Here is a 20831-nt window from a genome sequence, read left to right as displayed (position 1 = left end):
GGCAATCGTTCAACATTATCCTACTTTTTCAGTTTTTGTCACCATCAGCAATGATATAAAGGCATTGGGGGAAAACAATAGCTCATGGAGATGGATAAACAGGTATGTTTTACATATGGGGGGAAAAAACATATTTATTTGATTTTGTACAAATATTTAGAAATAGGAATTTGTGAAGAGGAATTATGGGGAACAAATGAGAAAGCAAGAAATTTATGAGGGAAAGACTATCCTGCTATACACTCTTAATACTTGGAAGAAGTCTCAGGTTTGAGATTTACAAAAAAACAAAACATCTAAGCAATCTTAATCTATCAATATATATAGTCCAAATGTTTTGGCCAATATGAAAAAATATGCGTTTGTCAGTGTACAACAGTCTATAGCCATTCCCTTTGTCAACACATGCACTTTGATCGACGTATACATATTCGCAGGTCTGACAGCCGAACATCCTTATGGGTCTATTTAAACATTGTTGTAATGGACAATATTTTGCGTCATTTTTTGAGATTTTCATTACAACAATGAGCCCGTAAGGAATTGGGTTATCAGACCTGCAAATAAATGCACGTCGACTTTGATAGTGAAAGAATTTATTCAATATTATTTCAATCACATGTAAATAAAAAAAACTTCCTTTGATTTTTAAAGCAAAAAAAAAAGAATATTTTTAAAAACAATTGTTTACTTCTCTTTTAATGATTTTTATAAAATTTAATTAATTAAGAATTATTAGCATGTTCTGAATTTATCATGAAAATGTCATGTCTTGTTGGTACTGATTGTTTTTGGGTTTTTTTTGGTTCTCTTTGTCTTTTTTTATGATGGGACAATGTCCTTTATAATGATGATGAAATTATTCTGATTTATATTTTTTTTTATGTGCGTGTTATCAATGAATGTCATCAGAATGGGAAACACATGTGTTCTACAGTTTTCAATCTATACCATCCTGGGTGGGGTTCCTACCTCCCATAGTGGGCAGGGAGGTACTTATTGTGTCTTCTATTCCCCTATATTGTTTTCCAACTTGCATTCTGTCTTTGTCTTGGAGTGAGATTGCTTGGTTTTGTCCTGGCCCTGGTCGGGGTCCTGGCTGGGAGGAAGACAGTCAAATGCATAGTTATTGTTTTGGGAGATGATATTTTTTTCGTTGTAAATCATCTCTCTGTTATGTATTATTAAATTTGTTATAATTTCTAATGTAAGCATTTGAGTGTGTTCCTCTTAGTGGGGGCCGTGCTTGTGTCCGGATGAGACTTATTGGTGATCTCAAACTAAGTACATTGAAGATATGTTCTTGGAATCTACCTCTGATCCCTATTTGTTCCCAGTTCCCCTTTGTCTTACTTTTTCTTGGATGCTTTAATTGTAATTCTATAACTTTTTACTACCCCATTTTCTTCTTTTTTTACTGGCGCTGATATAACCTAAATGTGTTGCAAGCGCCGTAAAACCCTTAAAAACAAACAATCTATACCATTCAGGGATGCCACTTTTCCGGTTTTAGCCGGAAATCCGGTTTTTTACCACCAGTCAGTTTTAATCCGGAACCTCCGGTTTTTGTCAGTCGTCACGATTCAAAAAAAAAATATATATAAATTTTTTTTAAGAAGAAGAAAAAAATCGCGATCGAGATTGGAGCCTGAACTTTTTCGCCGGGTGTCTAATTTGGGCTGTCACCGCCGGTCGAATATTTGGGCACCTAAATGGTAGTTTAACTACGCCCATCCCCATCACAATTCCTCCTTTTTAAAAACCATTTTTGGTAAATAAACAGTGATTTTGAGAATTTCTCAGAAATTTTCCGCTGAATTTGCCGTGTCAAAACATTTCCCTCAAAATGGTCCATTTGAAACTGAAAATATTGAATTTGTAGCAGTAGTCATTGATGTGTGATTGTTGCTGAAGCAAGAATTGTCATATTATTTTAAAATGATTCCCTCTATTCGGTTATTATAACAACTGTGCGATGGTTGTTGTTTTTTTTTTATTTGAAAATGTAAACAAAGTGATATTGTTATCATCATTGTCTATACGAACTTCACTTTTTTTTCAAAATTAATATGTCTCTATTTTAAGTATGATAATAAAAAAGAAAAAATAATCACTATTTTGTGGTTTGACTAGAGAGAATTGACCAGAAATTAGGAGAACTGGCACGCAACTCTGGAATGCTGGGAGGGATTCCTGACCTCTCATAGTGGACAGGGAGGTCACTTACTGTGTCTTCTATACTTCTATATCTGTTTCCAACTTGCTTCTTTTTTTTTTGGTTTGGTTTTGTCCTGACTCTAGATATTTTTCTTTGTAAATCATCTCTCTGTCATCTATTGGTGGGGTTCCTGACCTCCCATAGTGGGAAGGGAGGTATACTTACTGTGTCTTCTTTCTGTGCTTTTTTGGAATGAGATTACTTAGTTTTGTCCGAGCCCTGGCTGAGAGAGAAACAGTCAAATGTATAGTTAGTTTTGAGAGATGATATTTTGTTCCTTGTTAACCATCTCTCTAGTATACACTACTATGTTTTGTTTACATAGTATATATGATTTGTAAACATTTGAGTGTATACCTCTGAGTGGGGACTTGTGCTTGTGTCTGGATGAGACTTTTAGGTGATCTCAAATTAAGTACTTTGATAGTGTGTTCTTGGAATCTACATCTGTTTCCTTTTTGAACCAATTCCCTTTTGTCTTCCCTTTTCTTGGTGCTTTAATTGTAATTCTAGAATTTTTTCCTATCCCATTTTCTTCCTTTTTACAGGCGCTGATATGACCTTCATGTGTTGCAAGCGCCGTAAAAGCTTTAAAAATAAACAATCTGCTATCTATTGTTATATTTGTTGTTTTGAATGTATAATGTAAGCATTTGAGTGTATTCCTCCTTGTGGGATCATGTGCTTGTGGCTAGATGAGACTTAGATGATCTCAAATAATGCATAATATAGTATGCTATTGGAATCTACATTTATTCCCTATTTTTACCATTCCCCTTTGTCTTACTCTTCTTGTGTGTTTTTACTTATAAAACTAGAATTCTTTTTACTATCCCATTTTCTATCTTTTTCCTGGCGCTGAAATGACCTAAATATGCCGCCAGTGCCATAAAACCTTTCAAAATTTTAAAAAACCCCAAAGAGCAAACTGGAATGTTCACTTTTGATTGGTTTATATTCATATCACAAATGTCAATAAACTTGTAATGCAACAGTAGAGAAAATTATTTTTCATCAATAAAATGCAAATTAAAACAAATATTAACACCGAAATCGCGTCACATAGAGAATATGTACGGGATTCAGAGAGAACTTTTTAATTTTTTTATTTTTTCAAGTAACAACAGATATCGGGTTCTACCAGTCGGGCTCTGTAATTAATCTATATATGTTTCACTATCGTACCGCGAGATTTGTAAATTTCTAAGATTTCTTTATGAAAATTAAATGAAATTCTGAAAAGGTCTATTTCATAAAGTGCAGACATAGCAGAAAGAAAAATCATCCCATGAAATAAATCGGATTTCCCAGTCGAGGAAAACAGATTATTGTGGGATGGTATTTTTTTTCTGCTGCGATTGGCACTGTATAATTCACAACTTTTCAGATTTTTCATCCTGTACCAGATCCTGCTACAAAATTTCTCACTTTTATATTTTCAATAAAACATTGTCGCAAGTTTTCAATGACAAGGCAAAGTGCAGTTTCTTAATTAAGATTGTGAAAAAGAAAACAAAACCAAACAAAAGAAAACATGTTAACTTCGTAATTTTGATTATGTTGTCTTTATTTAAACCAAATCCTCATATCTGGGTCATGACAAAATAACTCTAGATTGACGCTATACGTCACGTGTTGGAAGATACAAACAAAAATATAACAATGTGTCAAGGGCTAAAAATATAACAATGTGTAAAGGGCTAAAAATATAACAATGTGTAAGGGCTCATTAAAAAAATAATACAAAGATACAAATCGGAAGTGATTATGGCTCCAAAATGTACCCTATTTGAAAAATGTGTTCTTATGACCACATCATCTTACCAAATTGTCAGAAAACAGATAACACGTGTTTTGTGTTGTTTTGGATTCAGTGTAGGAAGTGAAAGTAGGTACATACCATCATGCTTGCATTTTGACCTGGACCTACAGTTTTGTAACCAAGAACGGAAGATATATATATATATATATATATATATATATATATATATATATATAGTAATCCACGATATCGTATGTTTTGTTTTAGAATGATCGGTTTTGACGTCACTTTGTTCTTTGTTATTGTTGTTTTATGATCGCGAGTTTGGGTGATTTTTAATCACTAAAGTCCCTCTAACCTACTAAAAGCGTTAAAGGGTACACATAGTTATAGATACGTGTCGATACGATTCATCTGTCGAGCAGAATCGGTAAATATTTTGCTTAGCATCAATATTGTTACGCCTATAGGGAATGAGATTAGTGGAAGAGTAGCGTCCCTTGATTGGACGTCACCCATGGTCTGTGACGTCACCGGCGGAAAAGTTATTAGAGAGAGAACGTCATGTTGGTTGTGCGCATGCGTCTCTCGTCCTCGCTCCGCGAGAGACGCATGCGCACAACCAACATGACGTTCTCTCTCTAATAACTTTCCCGCCGGTGACGTCACAGACTATGGTTGACGTCCAATCAAGCGACGCTACTCTTCCGCTAATCTCATTCCCTATTACATATAGTGTTTTATTTGAAGTTGTGTAGACAGAATCTCCTCAACCATGTCAACAAACGATAATTAAACGAAATCAATAAATAAGAACAACTACTTTTCGTTTGTGCACTTTATTTATTTATTTATGTATTGTCATCACGTATTATAGAAAGCTGATGATCCGATGTGGTCTGCATCTGTCCACATCCTTACTATCTCTTCTATCCCCCTATCACATTATAGACATCCCATAGTGGGTAAGGCGGGGGGGGGGGGGGGGGGGCACTCTTGCCTTGACTTCTATCCTCCAACATCTGATTTTTTTTTTCAAGGTTTGTTTGTCTTTCTTGAAATGAAGTTACTGTTTGTCTTGCATGCATCTGAGTCTCTCAGATTCCATCTATGCATGTTAGCCGGGCGGCGTGACATCAGACTACTGAATCCAATTGGGATTCTGGGTGGGGATCATGACTTCCCATAGTGGACAGGGAGGTACATGCTGTGTCTTCTATTCCCCCCCCCCCCCATACCCGTTTTCCAATTGGTTCCTGTCGTTGTCTTGGAATGAGATTACTTAGTTTTGTCCTGACCCTAGCCAGAGTTCCTTAACTGGGAGGGAAACAGTCGAATGTATAGTTGGGAGATATTTTTTTCCCTGTAAATCATCTCTCTCTTATGCATTGCATTATATTTTGTTTACATATTATATCATATGATTTGTAAACATTTGAGTGTATTCCTCTTAGTGGGGACCTGTGCTTGTGTCTGGATGAGACTTTTATTGGGATCTCAAACTAAGTACTTTGATGGTGTGCTCTTGGAATATACATCTGTTTCCTATTTGAACCAACTCCCCTTTGTCTTACCTTTTCTTTGGAGCTTTAATTGTAATTCTAGAACTTTTTACTATCCCATTTTCTTCGCTGATATGACCTAAATGTGTTACAAGCGCCGTAAAACCCTTAAAAACAAAAAAACATCAATTGGGATTGTTGTCAGTTCCTGAGAGGCCATAAAGAAGACTTTGGCTTTTTGTATAGTGCGTCTCGCATGTAATGGTGACCAGTTTAGACTCTTGCTCATCTCACTGACGCTTTCAGTCCTCCTGTAGTTGTTACAAACAAACCAAATGCTCCGTTTTGAACTTTCTCGAGTTGTTCTATCTGCTTTTTGGAGTCCCAAACGCATGCACTACAACCTAAAATTGGACGAGATATGACCTCAAACAAAACATCTTGATTTGAAATGTATTTTAATACGAATCGATCAGTACAAAAAGAATATCATTCAATATTGAAATCAATAAAGTTATCAAACTTAAATAATAAATGCAATGGACTTTGACATTGTATATCACAGATTTGCTTTAATTTCAATAAGTTACACAGGTTGAGTGGGAAGGGGGAGTGCGGCCGCGGGAGGTGGGGGGGGGGTATATTTTCAACGATTGTGGAGGGAGGGAGAAAATAGATGAAAAAAATACTAGTTGTTGACAAATGTTATTCTAAACATAACACGAGATGGAGAAAAAAAGGGGTTTCCAATATTGTTTTATCTCCAATGTTATATCTAAAAATGCATGTTAATGACTAACTTGGCGTGGTATAGATTCGACAAGGTTGGTATGTAACATTGTAAAAATTGCATTTTAAAATCGTTAAAAACATGGTTCAGACTATTTGTATTTAGAAAATAGCAGAGTTCTGTCAATCATCTAAATAATGTTAAGACATACAAAATTCGTTCGATATTAGATAGCTTTTTATGTTATTAACGTGTTTAAGAACCATTTAACGAATCTATAATTAAAAGAATATGTCGCAAAAGAAATTATGGGTGTTTGTAAACAGTTTGTATTTCGTGTGGACAAGTGGAAAATTATTAAAATAAAAAACAGGAATAAAACATTTTTCTAAACATCTACCATTGATAATAATAATAATAATAATACACATTTATATAGCGCTCATTCTCGTGTAAAACACAAGCTCTGGGCACTTTACAATATAAATATCAATTTTAAGTGAAAAAATAAAAAATAAATAAAATAATAACAACAATAACAATTCATAGCCAAATCAAGGATTCATATAGAGTCAAGAAAAACAAATACAGTAAAAATGTGTCTTGAGATTCTTTTTAAAAGTAGGTAAAGACTTGCACTCCCTCAGACCACGTGGTAGTTCATTCCAAATCTTGGGGCCGAAACAAGCAAACGATCTATCACCAAATTTTGTTCTTGATCTTTTTTCCGAAATTTTCGTTTGGTCATTACATGATCTTAAAGTGTAATTTTCAAATTTACACATGACCACGTGATCTGTGAGATATGCCGGTGCTATACCAGCCAAACACTTATAAACAAGACACGCTGCTTTGTAATATGTGCGCTTTTCAATGGGCAACCAGTGGAGAGAGGCCAACAAAGGGGTTGCATGATCAAATTTTTTTTTGCCAAAAACTAATCTTGCTGCACTGTTTTGCAGTAGTTGCAATTGTTTAATAGAAGCCTGAGGCAAGTTGACAAGCAGCGAGTTACAATAGTCTAGTTTCGAAAAAATGAGGGAAACAACCAATGTTTTACATGTTCCAATTGCAATATACTGACGGATCGAACTGATTTTCTTCAATTGAAAGTATAAAGATTTACAGAGAGCAGAAATGTGAGCTGACATTTTCATTTCTGAATCAAAATAGACACCCAAATTTTTCACAGTCTTTGAAACTTTGATCTTTTCACCCCCAATCAACACCTCAAGACCATCATTCACCTTCAACTGCCCTCTATTTCCCACAATCATCACTTCTGTTTTTGACTCATTCATTTTCAACTTGTTTGCATCCATCCACTCTTTCACATCCGTCACACATTCTTCCACACGTTTCACAATATTTTCGAGATTTTTAGTTTTATCAGTAGCATAAAGTTGCGTATCATCTGCATAGAGATGATAGCGCAGCCCATGACCAGTGATGACATTAGATAATGGAGAAGTATACAAAACAAAAAGAATTGGACCCAAAACAGAGCCTTGAGGAACACCAAAAGACAATGTATGTTGACGAGAAAGTTTATCTAAAATCATAACCTGTTGCTTTCTGCCATCTAAATAAGATTCAAACCACTGCAAGACAGTCCCAGACAAGCCAAAGGTTATATTAAGTCGTTTAATGAGAATACCGTGATCAATAGTATCAAACGCCGCCGAAAGGTCTAACAATGTCAGAAGAGAAACAGAACCTTTATCTAAAACATCAAGCAAATCACTCGCAACACAGCACAGAGCAGTTTCTGTGCTGTGGTAAGAACGATAAGCTGACTGAAATTTTTCCCATAGATTGTTTTCATGGAGATGTTGTGAAAGACGTCTGAGTACAACTTTTTCAAGGATTTTAGAAAGAAATGGCAGATTTGAGACGGGACGGTAGTTACTAAGGTCATTTACATTGACCTTTACATTTACCATTGTCCCTTCAACATAACCTTAGGTCAAAATAGTGTAATAATAAGATAATAGTTCCCCATTACCAACAACGATTGGAACACACTTTCAGATGACATAATGATAATATCGGCTCGTGGGGGTGCATAACGGAGCGCAGAAGAAGAAGAAGAAGAAGAAGAAGAAGAAGAAGAAGAAGAAGAAGAAGAAGAAGAAGAAGAAGAAGAAGAAGAAGAAGAAGATGATGATGATGATGATGAAGAAGAAGAAGAAGAAGAAGAAGAAGAAGAAGAAGAAGAAGAAGAAGAAGAAGAAGAAGAAGAAGAAGAAGAAGAAGAAGAAGAAGAAGAAGAAGAAGAAGAAGAAGAAGAAGAAGAAGAAGAAGAAGAAGAAGAAGAAGAAGAAGAAGAACAACAACAACAACAACAACAACAAGAAATAGAAGAAGAAGAAGAAGAAGAAGAAGAAGAAGAAGAAGAAGAAGAAGAAGAAGAAGAAGAAGAAGAAGGAGGAGGAGGAGGAGGAGGAAGAGGAGTAGTAGTAGGAGGAGGAGGAGGAAGGGGAGGAGAAGAAGAAGAGGAAGGAGGAGGAGTAAAGGAGGAGAATAGTAAGAAGAAGAAGAGAAAACGAGAAAGCAGGAAAAGAATATTTAAATAAAAACAGTAGCATAATTAATTAGAGTGTACTCTGCCAATGTGTTTTTATTCAATTATTTATTTTTCACGTTTTTTCTTCTATTCCGCATTATCAACGTTGTTATCTTTTGGAGATGGAGTCTCTTCCTCATCATCCTCATCCTCTTCCTCCTCGTTTTGAGGCATCCCTATGTTAAAGTCCCACACCCGTATCTTGTTGTCGTAAGACGCACTGGCAATACATAGACGATTGACGTACACACAGTTGACAGCTTTCTTGTGACCAGCGAATGTCTGAACACTTTTATCCCTGGGAAAGAAACATCATACAATTATGTTACCTACAGCCTCAAAACAGTTTTATGTCAGAGTGATTTAGGTGCTTATAATTGAATTAATATATATATATAATATATATAATATATATACATATATATATATATATATATATATTATATAATATAATGTTGAATAAGTTTTATGTCTTATTGAGGACGCATTTTAATTTTTTAAAACTCGAGCTTTTATAAAGTGCAATAGCCACTTAACGAGCCCAAAGCGCTTTACAAGGGGTCCCTATAGCCAGCATCAACATGTGGGACGAGGCATGACGCCTGTTAGACGATAATACAATTTTTATCAACAGAGTTTTCGCTGTTTACGGCCAGGTACTCATTTTAGACGTGTATGGTGAGAGGATGTGAGAAAGTGCCTTTTCCAAGAACTCAATTATGCGCCGCTCAGAGCGGGACCCGATCCAGGACCTTCCGACCCGAAGACGAGTGTCATACCACACGACCACATAGGGGCAGCGTGGCTCAGTGGTACGGTCTTTGCTTAATACCCGAAAGGTACCGAGTTCAATCACCCGCCGCTGCGTTGTGTGGCCTTGAGCAAGTCACATCTCCCTAACTCACTTTGCGACGCTGCTCTGCGGCTGACGCCTGGGTTATTCCAGTCTCCCCTTGGAATAGACCCTAAAGACAAATTTCCCTTGAGGATGAATAAAGGGAATTTTATTTTATTTATCTATTTATTTATCTATTTATTTATTTTGCCGCACTAGAGTGACAGAAACTAAAAGTCACATTTCGGACCATTTCGGAGAGATAGGTAGATAAATTGAAAGCTAGACAGATCAATAGATTGGATCGACAGAGAGAAGGGAGAGAGTTCAAACCAGGGGCGTGGCTATATTGGTTGATTTGGTGCCTGGCACCCCACCCCATCCATCTTTTAAAAATGAATGGATTACAGTAATTTAAAAAATAATTATAAAACTGAGAAATGGTATATACCGCCTCTTATTTGAGTAAGTCTTTTCTTTAATTGTTTTTCTTTCTTTTGTATAAACTTTACAAAAATAGCATGTTTTTAGTCATTTTCTTCTGATTCTGGCACCGCCTTAAACTGTAAGTATGTCACGCCACTGTTCAAATCTTACTTTGAAGTGTCCCAGTACTTGATGAGATCATCCTTCCCCCCACTGATGATATAGCCATGACCTTTCTCTGGGTCTATCATGTTCCGGGAGAGATAGGTAGATAGATTGATAGCTAGACAGACCAATAGATTGGATCGACAGAGAGAAGGGAGAGAGTTCAAATCTTACTTTGAAGTGTCCCAGTACTTGATGAGATCATCCTTCCCCCCACTGATGATATAGCCATGACCTTTCTCTGGGTCTATCATGTTCCGGGAGAGATAGGTAGATAGATTGATAGCTAGACAGACCAATAGATTGGATCGACAGAGAGAAGGGAGAGAGTTCAAATCTTACTTTGAAGTGTCCCAGTACTTGATGAGATCATCCTTCCCGCACTGATGATGTAGCCATGACCTTTCTCTGGGTCTATCATGTTCCGGGAGAGATAGGTAGATAGATTGATAGCTAGACAGACCAATAGATTGGATCGACAGAGAGAAGGGAGAGAGTTCAAATCTTACTTTGAAGTGTCCCAGTACTTGATGAGATCATCCTTCCCCCCACTGATGATATAGCCATGACCTTTCTCTGGGTCTATCATGTTCCGGGAGAGATAGGTAGATAAATTGAAAGCTAGACAGATCAATAGATTGGATCGACAGAGAGAAGGGAGAGAGTTCAAATCTTACTTTGAAGTGTCCCAGTACTTGATGAGATCATCCTTCCCGCCACTGATGATGTAGCCATGCCCTGTCTCTGGGTCTATCATACGAAGATGAACACTTTCAACTCTGTGGAGATTTTATTGAAATCGTTTAAGGGTTTTATCACCAAGTTTCACATGGAGTAAAAAGATGTTGTTCATAAAAACTGGAGCATAGGATCATTTATATCCAGGTGTAAAATGAGTACCTGGCCGTTAACAGCGTTGTCTCTGTCCGAAAAATTGTAATATCGCCTAACAAACGTCATGTCCCGTCCTACATGTTAAATGTTGCTGTTGACCAGGGACCCCTTGTAAAGCGCTTTGAGCACATTTAGTGGATATTGCGCTATATAAAAGCTCAATTTAATTTATATATATATATTTATATATATATTTATATATATATATATATATATATATATATATAGAGAGAGAGAGAGAGAGAGAGAGAGAGAGAGTGAAAGAGAGAGAGAGAGAAAGAGAGAGAGAGAGAAAGAGAGAGAGAGAGAGAGAGAGAGCAATACCCCTAAACGTGCACACAGTGCTTTTCATTAAATATGCATAATCCAGAAGAAGAAAAAACATATTTCTTTTATCTAGAAGGGATTTTTAAAATAAAAACCAGCGTTAAGTGCATATAGAATTTCATTTTATGAATAGTTACAAGATCTTTCTTCAACACTGAATAAAGGTATTTATGAATTTTTTAAATATCGGAGGCCGGCGTTAGCTTAGAACAAGGATATTATTTTTCTTCATTTTTCTTTAGATGGTCGAATGCATTTTGACATTTTTCGTTTTTGTTAATGTACAGCAGAATTAATATCAGCCTATTTGACCAGTTAACTGCCTATGTCAACACCCCAATGAAACAGTAACACACCACTTGCTTGAATGTCAACCTCTTGAAGACCTGAGATGCATATTCCTCCCACCAAATCCAAGCCTCAGTAACACACTTTATAGTCACCTGGAACAACTACAAAAGACATCTAACTTCTACGTCATGGCACAAGACCGAAGGGCTAGAGCTCAGGTGGTCGCTGGTTCGGATAAGTAAGTAAGTAAGTAAGTAAGACCAGTTAACTGTAGCAATATTTATAAAATTTGTCCAGAAAACTCGCCCTTCAAACATCGATCAATTTAAATGTAACTCATCTTGACAAACTCTCCCAAACTTAAGACCTCTCGATATCCAAGGTTAGAAAGGTTTTGCCAAGACGAGGACCATTCAAATTGATCGATATTTGAATGATAAGTTTTCCGGCCAATTATTTTAATACACCTATTTCCAGCGTAGGCATTTAATTGGTTAAAACTGTAACTGTCATTAACATTGACAAATGGAAATCAACTTTTTCAAACTCACCTTTTCCTGTGTTCAGTGTACGCCTTGATCAGTTTCCCACCTTTATAGAGACACACGGTGCCGTCGTAGGAGCATGCAAAATACCCCTGACTGTAACTGACCGACATGACGGAGGTAGTAGGACTCACCCACACAACTTTCTTGGGTTGTCCAGTCTCAGGATCCCACAAACGGACGCTCTGGGGAAAGTGAGATTCAATTTTGTTTTAAAAACCGTGAGCTATTATAAAACTTAACATCCTTTAAATGTGCTCAAATCCCTTTACATAGGGTCTAGCCAACAATATAAATGAACATTTAGAACGAAACATGACGCACGTCAGGTTCTGCTTGTTGTCTTATTTGAAAGAGACAACGCTCATTTTACATATGACAATGGTGAGGAAATGAGAGTAAAGAGCCATTTTCAATGACTCAACATTGCGCTTCCCAGTGTGATTCGAACCCTCAACCTACATGCCAGAATCCACTAGACCACAAAATCCTACATATCAAATAAGAGAGGAGAATGCGGGGGAGGAGGAAGAGGAAGAGGAGGAGGAGGAAAAGGAGGCGGAGGAGGAAGAGGAGGAGGAGGAAGAGGAGGAGGAGAACGGCAAGACGACGAAAAAGAAGAGGAATAAAAAGAGGAAGAAGAAGGAGGAGGAGGAGGAGGAATAGAAGAAAAAGAAGAAGAAGATATCCATGCTATTTACCCTGTCAGCTGATGCAGTGACGACAACACTTTTGTCCTCGGCAATATCCACGACAAATACCGCGGCGTTGTGTCCATACAGTGTCTGTAGCAACAGGCATCGGCCTATATCCCACAGCTTGGCCTGGATGGAAGTAGATTGAAAGAAAATTACATATTGGAGCGAATGTCCAAGAGCAGAGAAATGATACAGTCTCTGTACCAACAGCATCGGCTTACATCCCAGTTTTGCCTGGATGGAATGAGATTGAAAGAAAAATTACATATTGGAGCGAATGTCCAAGAGCAGAGAAAGCATACAGTGTCTGTACCAACAGCATCGGCTTATATTCCACATTTTGGCCGGGATGGAAATACACATATTGAAAGAAAAATTACGTATTGGAGTGAAATGTTCAAGAGAAGAGAAAGCATACAGTCTCTGTAGCAACAGGCAATGACATATATCCACAGTTTGGCCAGGATGGAATTAGATTGAAAGAAAAATTACGTATTGGAGTGAAATGTTCAAGAGAAGAGAAAGCATACAGTCTCTGTAGCAACAGGCAATGACCTATATCCACAGTTTGGCCAGGATGGAATTAGATTGAAAGAAAAGTTAGAAAATTGGAGCGAATGTTCAAGAGCAGAGAAACCATAGGGTGTCTGTAGCAATAGGCAATGACATATATCCACAGTTTGGCGGGCTGTAATTAGATTGAAAGAAAAATTACGTATTGGAGCGAATTGTTCAAGAGCAGGGAAACCGTACAGTGTCTGTACCAACCGGCATCGGCCTACATCCCATAGTTTTGCCTGGATGGAAATAGATTCAAAGAAAAGTTACGTATTGGATCGAATGTCCAAGAGCAGAGAAAGCATACAGTATCTGTAGCAACAGGCATCGTCCTATATCCCACAGTTTGGCCTGGATGGAATTAGATTGAAATAAAAATTACGCATTGGATCGAATTTCAAGAGCAGAGAACGCATAATGTGTGATCCACCATCTATAAACGATATTATGTCAGATTGAATCGGACTCAGAAAAGATTATTTGGAGCTAAGATTGTAAGAAAAAACGAACTTTGGGCTTTTTGCAATGTTAAATAACTGTGTTTGTTCTCCACGATAACGAAGAGAAAATTAATCCAAAGTTTTATATTTGGGGCATTACATTCAATTTTTTAGCAATTAGTTCGTCCCAACATAACCATTTTTGATGATGAGATGCATCTATTGTTGTTGTTTTTGATTTATTTGGGGGGGGGGGGTAGGGGGCAGGGCGGGGGGGTTTGGGGGAGATTTTATTAGAAAATTATTCTATAGTTGTATATTTGGGGCGTCACATTCATTTTTTTAGCAATTAGTTCGTCCCAACATAACCATTTTTAGGTGGTGAGTCGCATCTTTTGCTGTTTTTTTTTTCAGGTATTTTTTTTTGGGAAGGGGGGGGGGGAGGTTTTATTTATTTATTTATTTATTCTTCTTTTTTTTGAAGGAGACAATGTAGCTTACATATTTATTGGCTACGTTGTAATTGTATCTTCCTTCCTTCTTGATCTTGTGTCTCAGATCCATACGTGATTTTAAAACCCACTCTGATAGTGAATCGTCATAGTACTCACCAGTCTGTCCTGAGATCCAGATATGAGAAGACCCTTATGGAGTTTGAGACACCAGACTTGAGATGAGTGACCAAGCATTGTGCGGGTGGTCAACCCAGTTCGAAGGTTCCAGATCTGAAAATGATTAAACCAATTTATCGCTGGCATGTTGTTGCGCTGAAGATATTTATTGTTTTCCTTAATGACACGATATCTAATTGGAAGAAATGTGTGTATCTTTTTTAACATGGTGTATTATTTTCATTATTACTGAGTGTATCATCATCATCATCATCATCATCATCATCATCATCATCATCATCATCATCATCATCATCATTGTTATCTTTGTTATCATCATCATCATCATCATCATCATCATCATCATCACACCATTATTATTGTTATCTTTGTTTTTATTATTACTATCATCATCATCATCATCATCATCATCATCATCATCATCAACAACATCAGTATTATTGTTAAATTTGTTTTTATTATTGATAACAAAAATATTATACCTCAACCTATGTTGCATTCACTTCATTTTTTTTTTTTTTGCTACAATAGAAGGTTTCGAATTGTTCCTTATACTTGCAATAATAATCATTAAAAAATTTTAGTAAGGTTTTGGCGCTTACTCTAATAGTTCCATCAAACGAACCGCTGACTAATAGATGCTTTGTGAAGAACTGAATACACCAAACTCCCTTAATGTGTCCCTTGAGGGTTGTGATGAGGTGGCCTGTGCGAATGTCCCAGATTTTGATGGTTTTATCTGCAGATCCACTGGCTAATCGCTCATTGTCGGAGGTAACTGAGAGGACACTGTTGACATCAAAGGCAGAAGAAGAAAAAAATAGCACGAAGACAATTTTAATAAATAAACAATATTACTGTTGCTGAAATATCAGTAAAAAAAACAAGCAAACAAACAAACAAATAAACAAACAAAAAAGCAGAACAAAACAAAACACAATAACAGAATGAAATAATTTACTATGAATTAAAACTGTTTCATAATAGTCGTATGATTAGTTATAATGTAAGCGAGGCAACCCTGGTAATACTATACAATTCCTGTAGTCATAACTGAGTAGCATCCCTTGTTTTTTTAAAATGTTCGGCACATCACAGCCGACATAGATGACCTTTGGATTGCAGCTTAATTGATGCCCATTGTAAACACAATTTTTATTGAGTCATTGAAAAGAATGAGGTTGAATGTATTTGTTTGCAATTACATGGGTGAGTGCAATGAAAACTAAAGTCTATATATTTTATATCTTAAATAAATGAGTGTATTTGGGACCTCTCTGAAAAGTGGTTGCAATGCTCTAGAGGTGCGATGCCTCATCTAATCAATAAGCCAAGCGATGTTGAGCGGGTTTAGTGACAAATATTAAATTATTGAAAAACTCTGTACAAGCATTGAAACCCTCTAGTCTGCTAAAGTGCATGGAAGAATGCAGGTATAAAAAGGTATGCTTAACAGACAGTTTGTACTGTATACAATGATAATGGGTGGATCTTAATGAAGCATTGTGAAGAGCATTAAATATCGAAAAATGCTTCCTAATTGTGACAAAGATCTCAAATTTTAAAAAGTGTGTATGAAACAGTGCCTGACAAAGCAAGAAAGAAAAATACAAGAAACTACCACCACCACCAAAAAAAAAAAAAATAAAATAATTTTTTTTTCTTTGACAGAGGAAGAGGTTTTCAGAGCCATAATATGTAGTTTTCTTTCTTGCTTTGTCTGGCACTACACACTTTTCAAATCTTAGTTTTAAATCGGTGCCTTTTCCTTAATGTGTCACTTTAATAATTTCATAATTGTGCATATTTTAAAAATAGTTCGTAGTAACTCACCTATCAGTGTGTCCCTTAAAATCGATGACTCGACACAGCCCCTTGTTCCAGTTTAGACGCAGATAGAGATTGTCTTTGTAGACGGATTTCCAATGAGGTTTGGCGGGGATAGGGACTTCTAGAGTCGTCTCCATACATTTTAGACGCCACAAGGAGTTGTTATTGGCAAGTTTCTCCCACTTTTTGCTCACCTGCAAGTGTGAAAAATTCCAATGAAATTCGTGTAAAAATTAGTAGACTTTCAGAGCCATAAGATTCATGGAGCCGAATTTTATCCCGGTTACTTTAGCGTTAAATTGGCGGATGCAATTATTGCTTGCTATAATTTGGATAGGACGTGTATTTATATTGATTTTTTTTTTCGCCAAAAAAGTCCAAGAAAGGCAATAAAACTGCTGGGTGGACAAAGAGGGTGGGAGGGGGGGGGGCGCTTCCTGTATCCAAGAGATATAATATGAGATCCTAAAGAAAAAAGACACACTAAAATGTTTAAATTACACAATATCTATGTATTAAATATGAACATTTCAGGGGTCTCTTATTTTTAAAAAAATCATGTCGGCGTAATGGCGAAAAATAATTAAAACTAAAACATTTAAAACAGAAACCTGAAATATTAAAGTGAGGCACGCCGTCGTACACTAAAAAAATCATCTTGTTTCATTCTGGCAAAAAATAACAAACAACAACAACAACAAACACCAATCCACCCCCCCCCCCCCCAAAAACAAAAAAAAACAAGAAAGAGACATGAACAAAACAAAACAACACCAAAAATCAACAACAAAAGCAACACTTTAACTTCATATATCGATAGAATAAGATAATCTCCAACTTGTCAAAAAGTCAACTCCCTACTGTTAACATGAACGGGCTGTCGGGCAATGTTGTCCGATTTCCATTCATATTAAATTCAAGAGAGATCCTAACCTACTTTTTTGCAACCTTAGGTTTAATTTAAGAGACATCGAGGATCATCTTAATCATTGGATTAATGAAGTAAAGGATTTCGGACCCAAATTTAAAATTGTATTATGTGAGTGTACGGCAGTTTTGCAACAAGCGGGGACCCCAAAAATACTTCCTTCTTACTGGGGACAGTAAAACTTGCAATATGTATAATACTCTTCAACAGTCGTAACGTCACTTCCCTCGTAATGACTCATGGTAACTTAGTAACTGGCTCTAAACTATCGGAACAATGGCGGACGCCCTTATGAAATATTTCTCCGGGGAGCATAAAAGCGTATCCAGAGGAGAAAAAAAACATAAATTTGATCATGTTTTGACTTTTACACATTCTGACCACAAGACATATGAAAAGTTCTCGCCAGCATGAAGAATAAAAAGTAATGATTTTCTTTGTTTAGAACCAAGATGGTCGTCGTTGCCGGGCGGCGTGACATCAGACTACTGAATCCAATTGGGGAGGGGGTGACGTGTACTTATTTTTACACGTCGGGAAGGGAGAAAATTGAGGAAACATAAAAAGTAGGAGATGAAATAAACATATAAACCTAATTTTCAAAATCATCATTAAAAGAAAGAAGAAAAAAAAAGAATGAACTATTTACCCGACATGCAGTGAGCAGTTCTCTGGGAGTGAGGTATTTTAATATTCTCAGTGATAGATCTTCGGGAAGTAATCCAACAATATCTTTGTGATGTTTTAACTGAAAAAAGAAACATTGAATGAAAACACATCATTATTCAGATCACATCCAAGCTTGTAACATTCTTGGATCATGTCATAGATTTGGATTACAAGATTTGCATAAAGCCTTGTTTTTCTTTTTGTCTCTAAGAAAAAAAAACGTCGATCACACATGGAATTTCCATCGATGAAACAAGAGAACAACGATTTAAAAAAAAAAAAGAAAAACAAAAAAACAACAACAACAACAACAAAAAAACAGGCAAGGCGAGTAAGGACTTAAATCCACATTAAAATTACACAACAAGAACAGTAGACAGTTATTAAGTGGTATTCTCTGTTCAGCATTTCCTATTCTTTCCTCTTATTCTTTTTCCTGCAATTTCTCCTTGTTTTTTCCCCTTCAAAACCGTTGCCTCCAGACAATGATGACAGACATTGCGAGAATAATATATGAATACTTTTTGGTCTTAGTTTTCGAACGGCATTGAAAGAATTTAATGAGGTAAAATTGGACCGTAAAGAATGGAAAGAGGAGGGACCTGGTAGTAGAGGATCGCTCCTAGAACCCCGATTAACCTTTTGCAACGTTTGATTTTACCATCCCTTTGTTGCAATGCTCATTTCCAAAGTTGGGTAGCTCGTTGGTGTTAAATCGTAGCCATCGTTACGTTATAACCTGATACTGAAATCCAAAAGGACTGGCAGTTTGACGTCATTATTTGGTTTTGGCACCGACTAGTGAGTTGTCGTTAGTAGAGCTCATGGAAACAAGTTATTTCATTGGTTGAACTGTTGAATACAACTCACGATTTGTTTTCTTTTGTGGCAAAAGACTGATATTTTGGCCTCATTTTTTTGTCAGTATCAGGCCATAACTTTACGTAGGCCACGGTTAAACTGTGGAACGATTTTACACATGACTAAGATATTCTATGTATTTCAAACGAAATCATTGAGGCAGATAGAAATTAAATGTGCATACCCGTAGTTTTTAAAGGGATTCTCGTCACTTATGATAAAAGCTTACCGATAATAGACTAGAAATGAAGTAATGCTGTCTTGGGTCTAATTTCAACACTAGTTTGTGGAGGAACTCGTTTCGTCTGGTATCTGTGTGATATGGGATATTGTATATATAGAGACGATGTTGTTGGAAACAATTATAAAGATGGGATATCAGATTGCCTACTAGCAACAGAATAGGTAGTAGTAGTAGTAGAGTAGTAGTAGTAGTAGTAGTAGTAGTAGTAGTAGTAGTAGTAGTAGTAGTAGTAGTAGTAGTAGTAGTAGTAGTAGTAGTAGTAGTAGTAGAAGAAGAAGAAGAAGAAGAAGAAGAAGAAGAAGAAGAAGAAGAAGAAGAAGAAGAAGAAGAAGAAGTTGGGAAGTATGACTAGGATGAGGATGAAGAAGAGGAGGAGGAAACAGCAATTGCAACAACAACAGTCATCATTGTCTAAAAGAAGGACGATAATCATCAAATTAAAATAAACAACGATGATGATGATGATGATGATGATGATGATGATGATGATAAAAATGATAATGATGATGGATAATAGTAGTAGTGGCGGTGGTGATATTGCTTATGGTTATGATGATTGTGGCAGTTGCGATTGTGATGGTATTACTTGTGCTTAGTTTTAAACCAACCATTCCACAGCTCCATATACCAGCACATGATCTGTATGGCCTCCTTGGGGAGTTTTAACCTGGAGATTTCTAACACTGAGTCGCAAAATCGTCTTCGGGTTTCCATCTTAGAATTCAGATGAGAGAGAAAGGGAGAAAAAAAGATGTGGAGGCTAACAGTTATGAAGATAACGGCTATGTGGTCTAGTGGTATGACATTTGCTTTCGGATCGGAAGATCCTGGGTTCGAGCCTCGCTCGGCGCATAGTTGAGTCCTTGGAAAAGGCTCTTCACTCACATTTTCTCACCGTTCTCAGGTGTAAAGTGAATACCTGGTCGATAACATCGTTGTCTCTGTTTCGAAAATTTGTAATATCGCCTAACAGGCGTCATGTCCCGTCCTATATGTTAAGTGTTGCTGTTGGCCAGGGACCTCTTGTAAAGCGCTCTGAGCACGTTTAGTGGATATTGCTCTATATAAAAACTCAATTAAATTAAAAGCTCAATTAAAAATGTCGGCAAAAGGAGGGAATGGAACAAATGAAATCAATTCCAAAGCTTGAACGTTTTGTAAAGATCATATTTTACGCTATCGCACAATGACAAATCATTTTAATTTAGCGAAAAAAAAAAACAATATAGATTTACGTCATAAGTGTCACAGAAAATGACTATCTTTGAGTTTTATTGGAAAGAATAAATCATTTGAGAACATTTTTGTTCTCTGCTTACTTGTTTGTTTGAATAATTGATCAATTTAACCGTAGCAACAGATGCCATACACTCAAAATGTATACTTTCTTAACGGATCAATATTAAATAAATCTCATCTTAACTTTTCTTCCATATATCAAGAATTTACTATATATCTCCGATTGTGAAATAAAAAGAATCCTTAACCCTTGTGTTCTAAGAAGCCTAGGAATTTCGGGATCAGTTAATCTATCTATATAATATGATATATATATATATATATATATATATATATATATATATATATATATATATAATAAATGGCATTTATATAGCGCTTTACCCCGTTGTCACAGGCTCTAAGCGCTTTACAGTGATATAAAACAAAACATATTACAGTGAGACAAGTGTGAAGGAAACGTGATACGAA

At 36.4% G+C, this 20831-nt stretch overlaps 1 protein-coding gene across 2 annotated transcripts in view; it reads right to left on the bottom strand.

The window, feature by feature from the left end:
* Nucleotides 1–8361: 8361 nt before the first annotated feature.
* Nucleotides 8362–20831, bottom strand: part of LOC144968974 (uncharacterized) — a 43386-nt gene continuing 30916 nt past the window's right edge. For both annotated transcript variants that reach the window (XM_078907879.1, XM_078907880.1), the window contains exons 8-17: nucleotides 19730–19835; nucleotides 19107–19189; nucleotides 17997–18095; nucleotides 16423–16613; nucleotides 15192–15378; nucleotides 14569–14682; nucleotides 12963–13085; nucleotides 12268–12446; nucleotides 10882–10983; nucleotides 8362–9076 (exon numbers count right to left, since the gene is read on the bottom strand). In XM_078907879.1, the coding sequence (XP_078764005.1) occupies nucleotides 8866–9076; nucleotides 10882–10983; nucleotides 12268–12446; nucleotides 12963–13085; nucleotides 14569–14682; nucleotides 15192–15378; nucleotides 16423–16613; nucleotides 17997–18095; nucleotides 19107–19189; nucleotides 19730–19835 (1395 nt within the window). In that variant the 3' untranslated portion in view covers nucleotides 8362–8865. The remainder of the gene's footprint in view (nucleotides 9077–10881; nucleotides 10984–12267; nucleotides 12447–12962; nucleotides 13086–14568; nucleotides 14683–15191; nucleotides 15379–16422; nucleotides 16614–17996; nucleotides 18096–19106; nucleotides 19190–19729; nucleotides 19836–20831) is intronic.

Source organism: Berghia stephanieae, chromosome 3, assembly GCF_034508935.2.
Source record: "Berghia stephanieae isolate SIO BIC M18660-M18661 chromosome 3, UCSD_Bste_1.3, whole genome shotgun sequence".
Lineage (NCBI taxonomy): Eukaryota > Metazoa > Mollusca > Gastropoda > Nudibranchia > Aeolidiidae > Berghia > Berghia stephanieae.
This window is presented reverse-complemented; position numbering and strand designations above follow the sequence as displayed.